Raw genomic sequence first — 17,189 nt, forward strand, 5'->3', positions numbered from 1 at the left:
TTTTAAACCCAAGAAAGTTTAGCAGTTATGTAATACTAAGGCTCTGTATTGTCAAGTCCATTTAAAGCTTTGATGATATACAAAAAGGATTTTTTATATTAATTTATGCTCTATGCCCAAAATACTACTATTTCATAAGTCTTCCAGCATTTTTCTGCTTTTACAATGGCCCACAAGGTGGAGCAGCTAAGCTTTAATAAACATACAGGTTTTGAAAGGAAATGTGTATGTGTATTACATTTATATACACAGTTCATATCATGTTCCTCTCTCTATTTCAATGGAAACACTGTCAGGCTGCATCTTCACAGATAAATGTTAAATGCAAGATGTAAGAATGACAGTGGTAGTTGCAAATCCAGTTGCCTTTAATCTTTCTTTTAAGAACCAAAATTATAGAGTTTATTACACAGAAAGATGTCAGAAGATCCTCCTTGTAGCAGAGCTGACTGGTTCTGTGATGGAAAAAGAAGATATGCAACATGTTTGAAGCTTAGCTTTAAACACAGCACAAAGTCTTATACTTACTGGGGGAGTGGGAAGGGTATCTTCATAAATCCAAAATTATTTGAAGCAGAGTCCTTGGGGGTTTCCCCAGGAACTCTGGAACACTTTGCATAACAATGAAAATATGCTTTTCAATGTATATTTTCTTCACACTCAAAGTTCATCTCACAGGGACTGAAGTTCAGAGCTATGAAGAACAAAATTAAAGGAAGCCACTAGACTGGCTCTGTACCTTCATTTAACATGTTCATTCCATCCTGCTTCCCATCCTGTGAGTGACCTGGATCCAGAGAAGATTGAGAAAGACTAACTTCTGCTGAAAGCTGATCCAGACTTTGAAAACTTTTCCTGCAAAGCAATCAATATGCAATAGCAACAGATTTAAAGATAAAGTTAGATATTTTTAACTCTTAAAACATTTTCTAGAAAAATCTAGGCAGTTAACATTTCTTCTCTTAAAACACTTTTTAATTTGTTTGTTTCCTAAATCAGTTTTTTCCTAAAGCAATAGTTTACTTTTCTCTTTTTTTTTTTTTAATTAATCCAAATGAAGGAAATTTTTATGGTAAGCAAGAGAAACTGTTTTTATTTACCAGCTGATCATTGTACATTGTAACAGACAACTCTGACAGGATGTTTCAGAGTATGCTGAGGGAAATACATAATTTTTAGTTTCCCCGTTCCTCTAAAAGGGAATTGAAATAAACATTAAACTTACTCATCCCATTGTTGATTGTGCTTTCTATAAAGTAGAGTGTCCAAGGCAACAGCATTGACATCCAGAGCTCCTGGGGAAGGCCACTGATTGGTGAGGTGAGTAGTTAATTCTTGTCTTGATCTCAAGTCATTATTCTTTAGCACAGTTCTGTGAATACAACAAACAGTAAACCCCAGTCTATTAAAGGCAATTCCTTAAGGTACAGAAAGAAAAACCAGGACAAATAGTCCTGACAAAGTTGAACACAGAAGTCCCCCCAAGCCTCCTCTCAACAAACCCAGCTTCCTCAGCTGTTCCTCATAAGAACATATTTTCTAGACTCTTCACGAGCCTTCTTGCCTTCCTCTGGACACGCTCCAGCACCTCAACATCCTTTTGAAAAGTGAGGGGCCCAAAACTGAATGCAGTGCTTGAGGCGCGGCCTCACCAGCGCCAAGTACAGCACAATCACTTCTCTAGTCCTACTGGCCACACTATTCCTGACACAGGCCAGGATGCCACTGGCCTTTTTGGCCACCTGGGCACACTGCTGGCTCATACTGAGGCAGCTGTGGACCAACACCCCAAAGTCCCTTTCTGCTGAACAGCTCTCAAGCCATTTCTCCCTGAGCCTGTAGTGCCCATAGGGTTGTCGTGACCCAAGTGCAGACCCGGCACTTGGTCTTGTTGAACCTTCATGCAGTTGTCCTTAGTCCATGGACTGAGTCTGTCCAGATGCCTCTGCAGAACCTCTCTACCCTTGAGCAGATCTACACTCCCACACAACTTAATGTCATCTGCAAATTTACTGAGGGTGCACTCAATGCCCATGTTCGGATCATCAATAAAGATGTTAAACAGGACTGGCCCCAAAGCTGAGCCCTGGGGAAAACTGAGCTAGCAACCGGCCAGATGTTCTACTTTGAGGGACAAACAGACTGCAATTTTCATAAAGCACCTTAAACTGTTCATTTTTCTTAGGGGAAGCAATTTAGAAACCTATTGAGACATATTTCTGCACAGAAAAGAGTTGAAATTAGAATCCTTCTGCAAAAGCAATAAACAAAAAGCAATCATAGGCAAATGATTCTTTCTGCCAGCATAATGGTAATTAACAGCCCAACTATTCTGCAAACCCACTATGGGAAAGTGATGTTGTCACGGCCCAGTCCCCAGGGTTTTTTTGTAGTTTGAACACCTCCCACTGCCCCCTTCAATACTTGTGAATGAATGAACTGAAACTCAATTGTGTTAATTCCATTATATCCTTCCAGGCAAAATATAATACATAGTTATTCTGTTTTCTACCACCCTACAGTTTCTACTAACTTATGTCTATAATTGACAGAAAAAGTATACACCTTACATGTTCAAATTAGTTTTGCCTCATATTCCCATAAAGCAAATCAGTTTTCTAAAATTCTGAAAATGAGGAAGCTAAAATGCCAGCATTGGAAATCACCTGCCAAGTCATCCAGAAATAAGGAAAGTATGTAGTTCTTCAGGCTCCAAGAGAGGATCAGCCCTTTTTCAATAATAAAAAGCAATGTCCCGCCTACCCTTATACCGCTGTAGAATTACTAGAAACAAAAGTAATAGTGCTTGTTAACCCATAAATTCTCCAATCCACAAAATACTAGACAATCGTAAAATGCTGCTCTACAACAAGTTTGACTATCTCTGGCCTGAAGCAAAAAGCTAATGTTATGCATCTCCATACCAAATGTACTCAAAAGTTCAAAGCCAAATGCCATGTTATCTGAAATGCCAAACTGCACAGCAAATTAAGTAACTATTCATGGCACACATACATTTATGTGAATTCTCAAATAACATTGTCAACAGGACTATTTTTACAACGCAGTTGGTAATCTGGTGCTTTCTGAACTGTTTAGACAGGAACCTCAATAAGGGCGCATAAGACAGCCCAAAGAGCCAAAATTTCTCACAAAGCAAAGTAAGACAATAGTGAGCTCAGTAAAGAATTTTTAGCAGCTGAGTTTGAGAACACAGTCAGATGCACAGTAATATTGCACAGGAAGGGGGTAAAGTACCACAGTGAATAAAACTAGTTTCGAGAAACTTATTTCAAGATGACTAATTCCCCCAGCATTCATAGAAGCAAACAATCAACTTTTCTACCCAGGGGTCTCCCTCCTCCCCTCCTCTCTCTAAGGGGTTTGTAGGAATAAGCTCTTTGCTAACCCAAAGCTCTCAATAATTTCAAGTATCTTGTATGGTATTCCCTTCCCCAAGTAATTACCCTAATTCCATGGGGTACACTGAGCATTAAACAGGTCTGTTACACGTTTGCTGATTTAAGGGAACTGAAACAGAGAGATAGCAAGTTCTCATGAGGCTTGCCAGGTACACTGAAACACCTCCTTACTTGGAAGGACAGCTTGCATGCTTTCATACAAGTTTTGTAACAGGACACAATTTATTATGAGTCACTATGCCCACAATGCCTAAATGCAAATTCACACACATATAACACATACGTGCAAATTCCCATTTGGGAAACTCCTGTGTGTTATCACCACACAACACATATTTACAGGCAAGTTGCTAATAGTGGAATTTTTGCATTCTACCTGGGTTTCTATGTTGAGGCTTTCCCCATAAATCTTTATACTATAGTAACCTGAAATTTCACCCTTTCTGTATGAACAAAGAAATTCTGAAGACTCACCAAATTGCTCCAGCGATTTTAGCATAACAAGATTAAAAGATATAGTTCCAGCAGATCACTTCTTAAACCACTCCACCATGTTCCGGAAGAAAACTAGGCATCAAGTAGGATACAGAACTAACTATTCTCCTCCTAAAACTTTCATTTTGAATTTTTAAAAGGTATGTAAAAATATATTTGAATATATAAAATCAGTCCAAACACAGTAACTAATATATGTAAATAAGTAGTATAGACATTAGAGAGTTAGACAAAATATTTACAGCAGGTGTTATTAGTTACCACCTATTTTTTCAGCTTTCAAGATTATTTAGCTCTTTGCTCTTTTGCAGTCATTTTTCAATTATCATGAGATTCTGCTGCAGCAGAGTCATTATAAAGGCACTGCCTGCAAACAGCAATTCTCTCAAGATAATACGCAAAACCTGGTTCTGCCTCTGTTTAACCAGACTTACTTGAAGAGTCAAAGTGTGAAACTGCACAGAATCATAGAACCATTTAGGTTAGAAAAGACCTTTAAGATCACTGAAGCATACAAGATTTAGAACATAAAATGTGAAGAAATGCTGCATAAGATCATCAAGTGCTGTCCTGCTCTTGTTCAGACAAGAGAAGCCCTTTCTAGATGTTAAGAGCTCTGAAAGGACTACAGTTTATTTTGTCCAAGGCAGACAATTTCCATAGTAACACTCTTGTTCCCCAGAATGCCAACATGGTAACCAGTGCTGGCCAGATCAGGGCAGGGTTTGAAGCAGGACTTTTCCTCATCACCAGGAGCGTAATGAAGACTGAGCTTCCCTCTAGATGTTAACAGTCAGGTGTTTAACCAAACAAACAATATTACTATTGAAACTTATTTATCTGCTTGTATAGTAAACTAAGTCTGGCATACAAAAGCTTTCAGAAGAAAATTACAGTCATGACAGAGCAAAGGTAAGAAATGAAGAAATGGTGGAGAAGTAGAAATGGCAAATAAATATTTGTGGAATTTACAAGTTTCCCAAAATATTCAAAAATGAAATCTAAAATCAGAAGAAGAAAGAAAGCAAGCAAGAAAGCAAGAAAGCAAGAAAGTAAGAAAGATAGAAAGATAAGAAAGCAAGAAAGCAAGAAAGCAAGAAAGCAAGAAAGCAAGAAAGAAAGAAAGCAAGAAAGAAAGAAAGCAAGAAAGAAAGAAAGAAAGAAAGAAAGAAAGAGAAAGAAAGAAAGCAAGAAAGAAAGCAAGAAAGGAAGAAAGCAAGAAAACGAGAAAGAAAGAAAGCAAGAAAGAAAGAAAGAAAGAAAGCAAGAAAGAAAGCAAGAAAGCAAGCAAGCAAGCAAGAAAGCAAGCAAGCAAGAAAGCAAGCAAGCAAGCAAGCAAGAAAGCAAGCAAGAAAGAAAGAAAGCAAGAAAGAAAGAAAGCAAGAAAGAAAGAAAGCAAGAAAGAAAGCAAGCAAGAAAGAAAGCAAGCAAGAAAGAAAGCAAGAAAGCAAACAAGCAAGAAAGAAAACAAGAAAGCAAGAAAGAGAAAGAAAGATAGATAGAAAGCAAGAAAGAAAGCAAGAAAGAAAGCAAGAAAGAAAGCAAGAAAGAAAGCAAGAAAGAAAGAAGAGTAACTGCTGAACTCTTTGGGCCTTAACTGTGAAATATTTTAAGTGTTACCAAAAGGTCACACAAATGTAATGCAATGCAATATATACTTCCGTATAAAGTGCTGGTCTGTAGCAACACACACTGAACTGGAATGGTCTATGTACACAAAGATTTTGTTCTACCACTTCTGTTTCTAAGAACGAGCCACTGGTAAGAAACACCAACTCAAATCCAGAATGACCTGAACACCTGTAGACCAAGACTCAAAGCCTAGATTTTACCAAGGATATTATTGCTTAACTTGTAACTTACATGGAACAAAATCCAATATACATCATAAGAATAACACTGAAGATCACAAGTATGTAGTTTTACTTTTAAATAAAATTCAATAAAATATTGTTCTCTTGGGTTTGTAGCTGTGAGAATTTAAACATGATGCAAGGTAAGGTTTGTAGCCAACATGTTAAGCCATTTAATACAAGAGTAAAAGCAAGGACACTGAAAAAAGAAGAGAAGTAAGAGAGACAAAAGGATTTACTAAAGAGAGAAGTTAAAAAATAAGGAAATACGATCAAGTCTGAGTGAAAACAAGCATATACAACAAGCTGTTAACTCCTTTTCTTCAGACTGGAAAAAAAACGGGCTAAAAGTAGTAATCTCAGGAAGGCAGTTGCTACATGGAGAATACAGTGGATCTGAATAAGAGATTGTATGATTGTGTTGTTTGAATGAAAGCAAGGCAGTAAGATGTGGTTGAATAGGGTATCCTGAACTAACATGGTGAGACTGAGGAGTGCAGAAAAATTTTGTGCAGAGTAGGAAGGATATGTAAGAACTTATTATGAAAGCAGAGGTGTTAAACTGATTTATGGTACATTCTCTTATCTAGGCATGAAAAAATTCTCAATTGTTTGAGAGTCTGTGAACTTCCCCTCCCTCATTCAACTAACTGTTATCTTCTCTGTCTACAGTAATTACCATCTTTTTTGTTTTATAATCTGCAGAAAGAAAACAGTTGTATCTTTAGCAGTCCTTACCCCAATAAACACTTCTGTAATATAATTTCATACAGTGTTTCAAGTTCTGAAAAAATTATAAAAATCAAGAAATTTTGACGAGATAGCAGGTAGAGAAAAAATACTCAGCAACAACCAAAACATCAGTCTCTTACCAACATTACTCTCATACTGAATCCAAAACACAGCACTAGGAAGAAAATTAACTCTATCCCAGCTGAGACCAGGACATTGCTTTTAAAATGTAAAAATATCCTTTGTACTACTTCCCAGCATAGATTTTTCCATAACGCATACATATAAGAGAAGTATAATATACACAGTCTCACCATGTTAGCCCTGGATACCCTATTCAAGTTACAACATTTGAATTGTGATAGGGGTTTTTTAATGTCTGAAAAAAAAAAAAAAACCCTCCACAAAAATTCAAAATACTACTTTAAGTAATAATTTGTTCAGCAAAACAATCAGCAAAAGAGATGAGAACATCATCTTAGTACTAGAATACGTCACTAAAAACTAAGGAATATTTGGCTTACATTTGTATTTTTTGTTCTCTAAACCAGGAACCATTATTTAAATTAAGTTTCTCTTCAAAAACAAAGGAAAGTAAAAACATCCTGCTAATGAATTCCTGAGAATACTTATGAGTCATTAACTAATCAATACTAACATATTCCCAAGTTGGAACTAAGTGTCTGCAGACACATATGCTCCTTCCAGGCCTGTAAAATTTACAACTTTTATTCGAGAATAACAGAAGCAGCCAGAGCATTCATCAGGTTTACACAGCTATTCCCAAAAATGTTTTTGACTTTCAGTTATTTAATAATGTATTTAAGAAGCTGGGAAATGTGAGATTAGTGAAGTCTTCCAATAAACATCCTTCTCCTCTAGTGTTCACTGCCCCTTTCTTTGTCAGGTACTCTCCACAATATTTATTTGCAGATTTCCTCAACTTCTAGTATTTAGAGTTGTTTATATAAGGGTTTATTATTTTAGATTATCTATTAAGCACATACAAGTTATATTTTTCTAAGGTACATACATAAAATGCTACTGACAAATTACTGCCTGTTTCCATTCCTGCTGCCCTTTCAGTTCTGGTACAATCAAGTAAGGAGCCACTCTGAAAATGGATCATCAAAATTATCTATTTAAAAAATTTTTGAAGACACCTTTATGGGTTTTTGTTTGTGTTTTGTTTCTTGTTGCTTTGTTTCGTTTTTTAAATTTTTAAATTTAATTCCTAAGGTAACCCCACAAATAGTTCTTTTTGCACTAGCATTGTTTTTGGCAGCTCAGTTGCCTCTCAAAAGATTAGGAAATTACTCCTTTGACTTAACACATCTAAGATTTCTGCATTTTCAAAGTGTGACCTGACTTACATTTCAGTGAGGGATGGGGACAAAAGACAACCTGTATGTGGGGTTCCTGCATGCACAACAGAAATGATGTAAACCAGTGATTATCTTTGGTCAGTTACTATACTGTAACTATATTACCTGGGAATTCAAAATAAATAAGTAAATAAAATTTAATCTCTAGTCCAAGCTAATTTAGAAAAGCCTTATCTGGGTAACCACATAGAATTTCTGGTCTCGTTTTAGCTAGATTGGATTTCCAACTTCCCCTGGATCAAATCCAGATTCACACGACTGGAAGCCTATTCCACAAGACCCATTTACACAGTTTTTTGTGTTTGTTTAATAAACCAAAAGTCAGTTCTGGTTCCAATTATGCCTATGAAAAACCAGTAATTTCTTACCTGCAAGTTTAATTTCTCCAAATCCAGAAAATGCCAGTCCAGTTGGCAATTTGCCCTCCTACCAGCAGATGAAGACAGGAAATAAACCAAACAGACTAATTCCCTAAGAAAGGGAATTATATCAGATGAGTGCTCCAGTTCAAGAACTTCCTGAGTAGTGAAAAGTAAAAGTAAAAATAAAAGCTTAAAAAAAAAGAAAAACATTTGAGTAAGAAAGAACAAACTTTAAAAAACTTTATTTAGGACAGGAAATATGGAATGCAAACTCAAACTGACAGCATACATGAATAGAAACAAAGTCTGTAAGAGCAACTCTAAAATAAAAGGGAACTCCCAAACTGTCAGTACTGTAGCATGACAGTGAGTTGTCTGGACTGGTATATCATTGGACTTTGAGAAATTAGATCAGCAGGTATGAAAACGGGTTACTTACCAGTAGATTTTGATGCTGCAATATATCACCTCTCTCAGGTTTGTGTCTTGTGCACAGACACAGCATTCCCCAAATTAGATGCCAGAGCAGTTAGATCCCAGCAGACTTTCTAAAGGCAGCTGCTGCAGTGAAAAAAACCGGGAATGTCCTACCGCAACACGTTTTCTAACTCTTTCTGACTGACCAACAGATCTCAGTGTGTCACAGCAATGGCACTAGTTGTGCCATAGAATAGAACCCCTCGAAGATTCTTCAGCATTTTTTAGTCCTCCTTTATTGTCTCAGAGATCTTGAAATATATCCTCCAGTAATAAAATTAGTTATCAATTTTATACCGCCTTTGATCTTTTTTTGACCTTTAGATAACTTGGATAAGTTTATATTGGTAGAAACACCAGCAGCTTGACTGTTCAGTTCTGGCCTAACTACAGCGGAGTCTTTGTTTCAGAATACAGACAATAATTTGAGCTGTAGTTTGGATAACAACATTCTGAAAAATTATGATGTTACATGGTTGCATAAGAACATCTCAGTGACAAACAGAAAAGGCACCAGTCTGTATCTCAACCACTTGCTATCCAAACAGGAAGGCAGTTCTTGTTCAAGAATCAGGTAACACACTACATTGTATTTCCCTGGTTGTAACTTCAGACATTTAACTTTTTCTATTCTAAGCCTTTCCAGAACTCCTTTAGACTGTGTTTTATTTTAGCAAAATATTAAAAAAATGCAAGACACAAAGTTGTAGCCTTAAAACTAGAAAGACAAATTGTAACCTAAATTTAAAAATATCATCCATAATTTTTAAAAAACTCAAACATTTCTACCAGTGTGTGCATATGTACACTGAATTGCAACTCACCTTTATTTTGGTCAGACTATTTGTATTTTAGACAAACTTTGTTTTGAAAGTAAAAAATGGATTTGCTGTAATTTTTTTTACTGGATGAAAGTTAATTCCCGATATGATTTATTCAAACCAATAAATCTGGTAAAATAAAACTGAAATTTAGGATAGTTTAAATATCAGTTTCTTTCATCTGGATAATCTCAGAGAGATTCCTTCAATATATCAATGACAAAGGATTATGCCTGCAAATACAGAACTACACTCTCCTCACCATTTTAACTTGGCACTGTTTTTCTACCCCTTCAAAAACTGGTTATATTTTTACTATTTGTCATTTAGAGCCCACTTAGTTTGGTATTCAACTTCATGTAACTTGCATTAAATATATTAGAAGAATGTAAAAATAACTTTTGTTCAACTCATCTCATTTATGTATAAGCCCTATGAAATACTTGCTTTCGTCATCAATATCTTTTGGAATATTGAAGCAAATCTACATTAAATGAGTTTGAGGGTTAAGAAATGAGGCACAAAACCCTGTGACTCTCAGAAGCAAATGGTAATGCAAGTTTATTTATCTAAATGGGTAAAGCACGAAGAGACCAAATTCAGTCTCTGTGATCGTACTCCAGCAGTTAATGATTATGCACCATGATGGACTTACTGTATATTTTAGATGACATTTTCTGGCCCCTCCATTTGCAGTATCAAGTTATTCAAATCCTTTTATGAAATCAAAAGCTTCACCTGTTCCAGACATAATTCTCTTTGTGGAATTAAGAGACATCGATGTCTGTTGTCTTACTATGCCAAAGCAAGTATTCTTTTTCTGCCACAGTTCAGGTAAGTTCAGGTATATTAACAGAGGAAGAAACTCCATGATCCACACAACACACTTTCCTACTGGGGATGCACATCATTTGCAACTGCATTGCATTGAGAGCCTCAGAGGTTCAATACTTGTCATTATTATTATCTTGAAAGGCTGTATTTTCCCCTGCTCCCAACCTTGTCATTCTACACTGGATAAATACTCTGGAATTTTGAATGCCTGAAGTGCTAGTGTCCAAGTAACTTATTTAAAGCTTTCTTGTTTGCTACTTTTATGCAATGCCTTTATCCACAGAAGTGTAGCTATGGGAGTAAAAAAGAAAGGATGCCACCATAAAACAGATTTTGGTATTACACAGTAGAGACTCACAGAAGGGGACACATTGCCATGCTGATGTTGTTAAGTATGCAAAATGATGAAAGAAAAGTCCCTATGGATCTCTAACTCACCAAGGGGGCTGGGGAGGAGAGAGGTAGAAGAGAGACTCCTTACAAAAAGGAGTATTTTTTCCTTTTGGAGTCAGACATTTTAATGTAAATATACCAACACATCCTTGAAGACACCAACAGCTTCAAAAGCTTCAAGCTTTTTTAAAATTTTAAGTTTTATTTTAATACAGACATTTCCAACCTCCCTTTCAAAAGTTCTAAAAGAGATACTAAAACATGAGGGTTTAAAAATTAAATCCTCCCTTATCTACTGCATCTTGCAGAGTAAGTCCTTTCCTTCAGGCTGCTATCAACCCAGAAACTTTTGGCTTCCTGCTGCACAATAAACCCATGTGGATTCTAAGAATAGCACGTCCTTTGTCATGTTGGAGACTTGATTGCAAATTTGTTTTATTCTGCGCAGTTCTGTGCCTTGTTCTGTATGCTGCACTCCGAATTGCAGGAGTCTGTCTGTCCATGTACTACGCCCAGCTGAACTTTTCTAATTATATTTTCAAGCAAAAAGGAAACACCCATGTCTTCTTGGGTTTCCACCTCAATGAAAACAGAACTTCCCATCTTTCTGTGTACTACACCTTTGTAAAACAGAACAGGATTACAGTATTGCAGCAAACTTCAAAAGAAAAAATTACACAAACTCAAAACCCCAAGCGCTGCCTAAACAAAAGTTTTAACATCTGTCAGAATATGTAGTATTTTTGCTCTGCTGCGAAAAAAAAATACAGCTTGAAAAAAGAAGGACCTGAAAACAGACTGCAATACTAAGGATTTCTAACTGCTGCTGCCAACTTGAGGGAGACAGAGGACAGACAGGAAGCATTACAAATAAGAGCATGGCTAATGTGAATTAGTCTTTGATAGCAGGATCCATGGAAGCTTTAAAAGGAAAGAAGGATTAGCATTCTCAGTTTTCATATTCTAGGAAAGAAATTTGCCAAGAAGATCAAAGATTAGAATTTTATCTCCAACTTCCTTTCAGTGAGAAAATAAAGCAGCTACAACAAATTGGATTTACTGTAGTTAAGCAGTTGGGGAATTCAGTTTCTTTAAAAAAAAGAGTAAGTCTTAAAAGAGGACCACGTGAAATGAAGGTAAGAGTGCTAAAAAAAAAAAATCAATCCAGCTTTCCCATTTCTGCAGATGATTTAGTTTTTGAGCTAGGATAACAAAGCCAGGCGACTGACATTTAAGTTTTACTCACAAGGAGCCACAAAGTAGGCTACATTTCAAAGCCTTCACTCAGACTCTTCTGCTTCCGTTTCCTTGGACAAGCTTTTCTCTGCTTTTCCCTGACAGCACAGCTATTGCCTACATCCTCTACAGCTTTGCACCTTCATCTCTGAGCCCCCCTGCCTGCTTTCAGGCAGAGTACTTGTGGCAGCACTCTACAAACTCTAAAGCATTTACAAATAGAACCTTGACAAAGCAAGAAAAAGCACAGATGCAATTTTCATAAGCAGGTTTTTTAACCAAATGGGGCATGACCAATCATTGAAATCATCTTTGCTACAAAGAATACAGTAAATCTTCCTTTATGTACTCCATAACACATCTGGTAGGACAGAGTGTGCCTGAAACTGAGAAGGTCATTTTGCCTGAACTTAAACGTATGAATTTACTCTGCATGTCAGATGTCTCACAGAACTATTGTGCTCCATCCAGGTGCTGCTGAGAATCAGCTGATGGACCTTCCTGAAAGGCAAGATGCCATTACCCTGAGCTCCCTGCAGTGTTAACAAAGGGGAAAAGAGGTGTGAGGACAGAGGAACAGCCAGTGCCTGGATAAGAGCAAAGTGTGACAGGCTGTGTACTTCTCAGGGGTGAAAGCATACACAGAACACTTATTGTAATTAAAGTGTTACCGAAAAAGACCAGTCTCTCAGGGTTGCAAGTACATTGTGATTTCCTGTCTTTACAAAGACACCTACATTATCCAGATAGAAACTGCAGTATTGCTGGATATTAAACTATTAAGTATTATTAATATTAAAGTATTAAGCTATTTTAAGGTATTAAGAATGGATTACAAGCCTTGAAAAGGCTAATTCTGAAGTAACACCAAGACAAATTAAATAAACCTATCTTTAAGATTTGTTAACACATTAAAAAAATTCTTAGTTATGCATACAAACTTAGTTCAATATACAGCAAGAGTGCCCCTACAATTAAACTTGATGCATATCTGTGCCATAATCAGTGACAGAATTCCAAACTTAGAACAGTTTTCCTGATTTTTCTTCCCTCCACATGCCCCTCCACAAAACACCAGAACAATACAGGGATACAGTAAGAAACAGCAAAGGGGGTTAAAAAAGAGTGGTATAAAATGTAGCATAATCACTGAATCTAAGAAACAGATTTTACATACATGTGATAAATTAAAAAAAAGAAAACAGCAGCTGGGACAAACGGCTGTATTATCTTACACCAGGCGCACCAGCCTGAAAACCCTAAGAAATCACTTAGGAGGAAACCTATGTTGATAAACACTATGCAAATCACTATTTTAATTTAAACAAATATCTCAGCAGGAAAAAAAAATAAAGCACTTTAAGTTAAGAGGGGTTTTTTTGCTTTGTATAAAATGCTCTCCCTTTTCCTTCCACTTATTTTAAAAAGATGGTGGTCTACGTTAAAGTGATCAGCTTTTATAACATCAGTGAGTCACCCTGCAGGAGATGAGTCACTATTCAGGAAATTGATGGAATCTTTCTTGTAATCGTCAATATTTAACACATATGAATATCAATTTCAGATACAGAATCTAAACTTTAAAGTAACAAATATCAGCAGAGTTTGTCTTAACACAGGTAGTGTGTTAGTCAAAAGTAAGACTAAGAATCGCCCAAAGGGGGAAAAAAGCCTCTTTAAGATGAGCTCAAGAGTTTCAATACAAGGATATTGTGGGCAAATGGTCCCAGATTTTGCCCAGTCACATCTTTGACTGAGCTAACTAGTCCTTCAATACAGTCGTCTCCAAAGGGAGGTGTGAAAGACAATCCTTTGGGGTATGGGAAGAAAATACTTTTTGTACTCTTAATAAACTTTCAAAAATATAAAATAGTTTTTATTTAACCTTATATCTTACTGTTAAATTTCTATTTTTGTGTATGTTTAAAAATTTAAATAACAGATTAGAAAAATAGTACATTTATATAACTTATAAATAAATATACCTACATTGTGGGGGTGCTTAGAAATTTTTAATGATGGAGTGTGCAATCAAATGTCTCTCTGCTTCAAGAGACATTCAATATTTCTTTGTGGGATCATAGAGGAGGAAGGAATGTCTGCCTATGTGAGTCTGAATACTCCAGAATACAATTCCTTGATTATTTGGGATTCCTTTCCCATCACATTTTGGGTGTTACAGAATTTTTTATTCAGCTAGACATGCCATGGATCACAGGCTTCTCGTGGCTGTCCTCCTGTGAGCTATTGACTTTATGCACTTTAAGGCCTTGAGAACTGCCTCACCCTCACTGTAAAAATACATTATTTTTAAAGAAGACAGGACCCAAAAGCACTGTTCTGTAATGTTCAACTACGAGTCCTAGACAAAAACACATCCCCAGTGATGGCTTCTGAAGAAAGCAGATGAAGGCCATAAGTGCCTCATCATTATTATAATTCACACCTATCTCTAGGCAATCACTTTATAAATCTGGAGATGCTGAAAGGGTGGTAAAAGACCAAGCTGTTCTGAGAATAGAACAGAATAGTTCCTATAGGAAGGGACTTAAAATGATGATCTAACCCAACTGCCTGATCACTTCAAGGCTGATTAAAAGTTAAAGCATATTATTTAATTGCATTGTCCAAATGCCTCTTAGATATTGACAGGCTGGGGGCATCATCCACCTCTCTAGGAACCTCCCTCCCAGTACAGAAATGTTTCCTAATGTCTGGCCTGAACCTCCTCGTTGCCCAGCTGTGCATCAGCTTAAATGTTTTGGACTGATGATCAGGTTTTCCATTGTAGATTTACTTTCCTAACTTAATTTATAAAGAGAGAGCTCCAATCCGCAAATGGGTGGGCATATTACTAAGAAATCCAATTAAGCTGAAAGACACACAAAAAAAATGTTACTGTTTTGTGAATAACTAATCTGATAAATTTTCAGCTTCTCTGTTTTCCAGATATTGGTATTCAAGAGATCTGTAAAATAGCTCTTAACTAAATTGAAAATTTTGTTCTTCATTGTAGGTTGGATACTCAAATGTGTGAGACAAAGTTAGGAATACAGAAAATTCTAGAACACAAAGCATAGCATTTACATTCTCTGTTAAAGAAAAATTACTTCCAAGTTTCTCCAATCTCCCATCCCCATAACTATTTCATGCTTCACAATAAACTGCCTTATTAAACATGCACGTGGAAAAATGTCTCTGGAGGAAATCTAATTTTTAACCAGAAGGCCTTGTTTATCTGGTGTTTAATGGTTGATTCTGTCTTATCTGGTTTCTAAGTCAGCAACAATAACAACCTATATTGTCAAAGAGTCAGATCTCTATTCCTTACCTCACACTTTTTTTTTTTTTCTGGGTGAGGCAGAAATAGGCATAGACTCAGATGCTGCCCAAACCCACTGAGAATATACGTAAAACATTTTGACTTGCATGCCTGTGAAATATAGTTTTGGAAGCATTGTCAAATCCTTACTCAACAGAAGTATGAAGCCATAGAACTTGCTACCTCAGAAACAACAGCCAGTGGAATAGAAGAGCATCATTAAAAAGAAAATATAGAATGTTTATTTATAATAGTTTCGATTACACAGCAAATGATCCTAAATCAGATCTCAAGTGTTTTACAAACAGTAATGCAGTATGCCTTGGGCAGAATTACAGTCCCAAACTTGCTCTTATCTGCTTATAAAGAATTCAAACAGATTACACCATACATTCACTGTTTCAAAATGCTACTAATGGTAGGAGAGCAAAACACTAAGATGTGGAATCACATTAACATCATTCTAAAATGGCTGGACCATAAAAAGCAACTGGCCAAAACTCATGCCTCATTACAGACATATTAGTGATACAACACATTCTGCTGCCACGTCACTCTTGGTCAGAATAAAAAAAAAGGAAAAAAAACCCACAACAAAACACAAAACAAAAAGGAAAATTACCAATTACCAAACATTATGAAAATACGTTACTTATGGTGTTGACCATTAGAAACCTGCTAGGAGTACTTCTTCCCTTCCCTCATCTGACAGGTACACTGCACTAACAACAATAAAAATGCAGCATTATACCTCTCCAAATATCTAGTATAGTTCAGACTCCCCACTGCAGTGTCTCACAAACAGCTATACAAAAACACACTGTCAAGATACAATCGAAACTATTCCACAGTTTGAGCCTTTACATAAGAAAGCCAGCAAACAAAATCAAACTCTAAAGACTGAGATCTTTAGAACAGTCTGATTGCATATATCTCAGCTAGAAATTAACAGCAGGTATCAACATTCAAAATTTCCAGTGCCAGAGTAGGTTTAAATGAGCTCACACCTCCCCCAAATAACCAAGGATGCCAAAGCAGTATAACATGAATCATAAGGCATATCACTAAGTTCAGAAAATAACTCAGGAACAGGTATCTCTCAAAAACTTACAGGCAATCAGAGCAGGGTGAAAAAAAAACTTGGAAAAACAGAAAAACATTTTTTTTTTCTTCTTCAATTCTGAAATAGGCACAAATAAAATGTAAATTCTGTATTCCTTTGGATTTTCATAAAATACATTTCAAGCATTGGCAATAAAATGATCTATCATGAGAAAGAGAAGAAGAAAAAAAATCACCTTTGTTTACAAGTTAAATACTTATTACTGCATAGAAAAGACCCTTCTGGACGGTGTCTCCTATATTCTCTTTATCCTGGATTGTTTCAAAGATCACAGATGTTACTTTACGGCTCAGACACTTAAAAATTACTCCAAATATAAGGTAAAATATCTTGTATTTGTTAGGAACAGAACATTCAATTGCTGTGGGTGCATACCACAGCAGTCTCATGGCAACTTATCACCAGACAGCAGGTCTTCCATCTATCTGAGTCTTTAAACGTAGAATCATGGAATGGTCTGGGTTGGAAGGGACCTTAAAGATCATCCTGTTCCAAGCCCCCTGTCATGGGCAGGAACACCTTCCACCAGACCAGCTTGCTCAGAGCCTCAACCAATGTGAGAGTGTCTCTGCAAAAGTAGAGTACCTCCCTACAGCCAACAGACAGGGCTGAGAGGATAAATTGTGTGTAAGGATCGTAAGCTATTCAAATATCTATCATATTAGTAGTCACAAATGCTATTAAAATGATAGGCCGCCTACTGTTGTTCTAGTATTTTGCCCTGCATTGAAGAA

General features: G+C 36.4%; 1 protein-coding gene across 1 annotated transcript in view; it reads right to left on the reverse strand.

Moving 5' to 3' along the window:
- Positions 1 to 17,189, reverse strand: part of RUNDC3B (RUN domain containing 3B) — a 50,919-nt gene that overhangs the window by 2,867 nt on the left and 30,863 nt on the right. The window contains exons 9-10 of the mRNA XM_027898740.1: positions 1,226 to 1,372; positions 740 to 855 (exon numbers count right to left, since the gene is read on the reverse strand). Of these exons, the coding sequence (XP_027754541.1) occupies positions 740 to 855; positions 1,226 to 1,372 (263 nt within the window). The remainder of the gene's footprint in view (positions 1 to 739; positions 856 to 1,225; positions 1,373 to 17,189) is intronic.

The sequence above is a fragment of the Empidonax traillii genome, unplaced genomic scaffold (assembly GCF_003031625.1).
Source record: "Empidonax traillii isolate 1590-97213 ecotype Southwest subspecies unplaced genomic scaffold, ASM303162v1 scaffold619:size634076, whole genome shotgun sequence".
Classification (NCBI taxonomy): domain Eukaryota; kingdom Metazoa; phylum Chordata; class Aves; order Passeriformes; family Tyrannidae; genus Empidonax; species Empidonax traillii.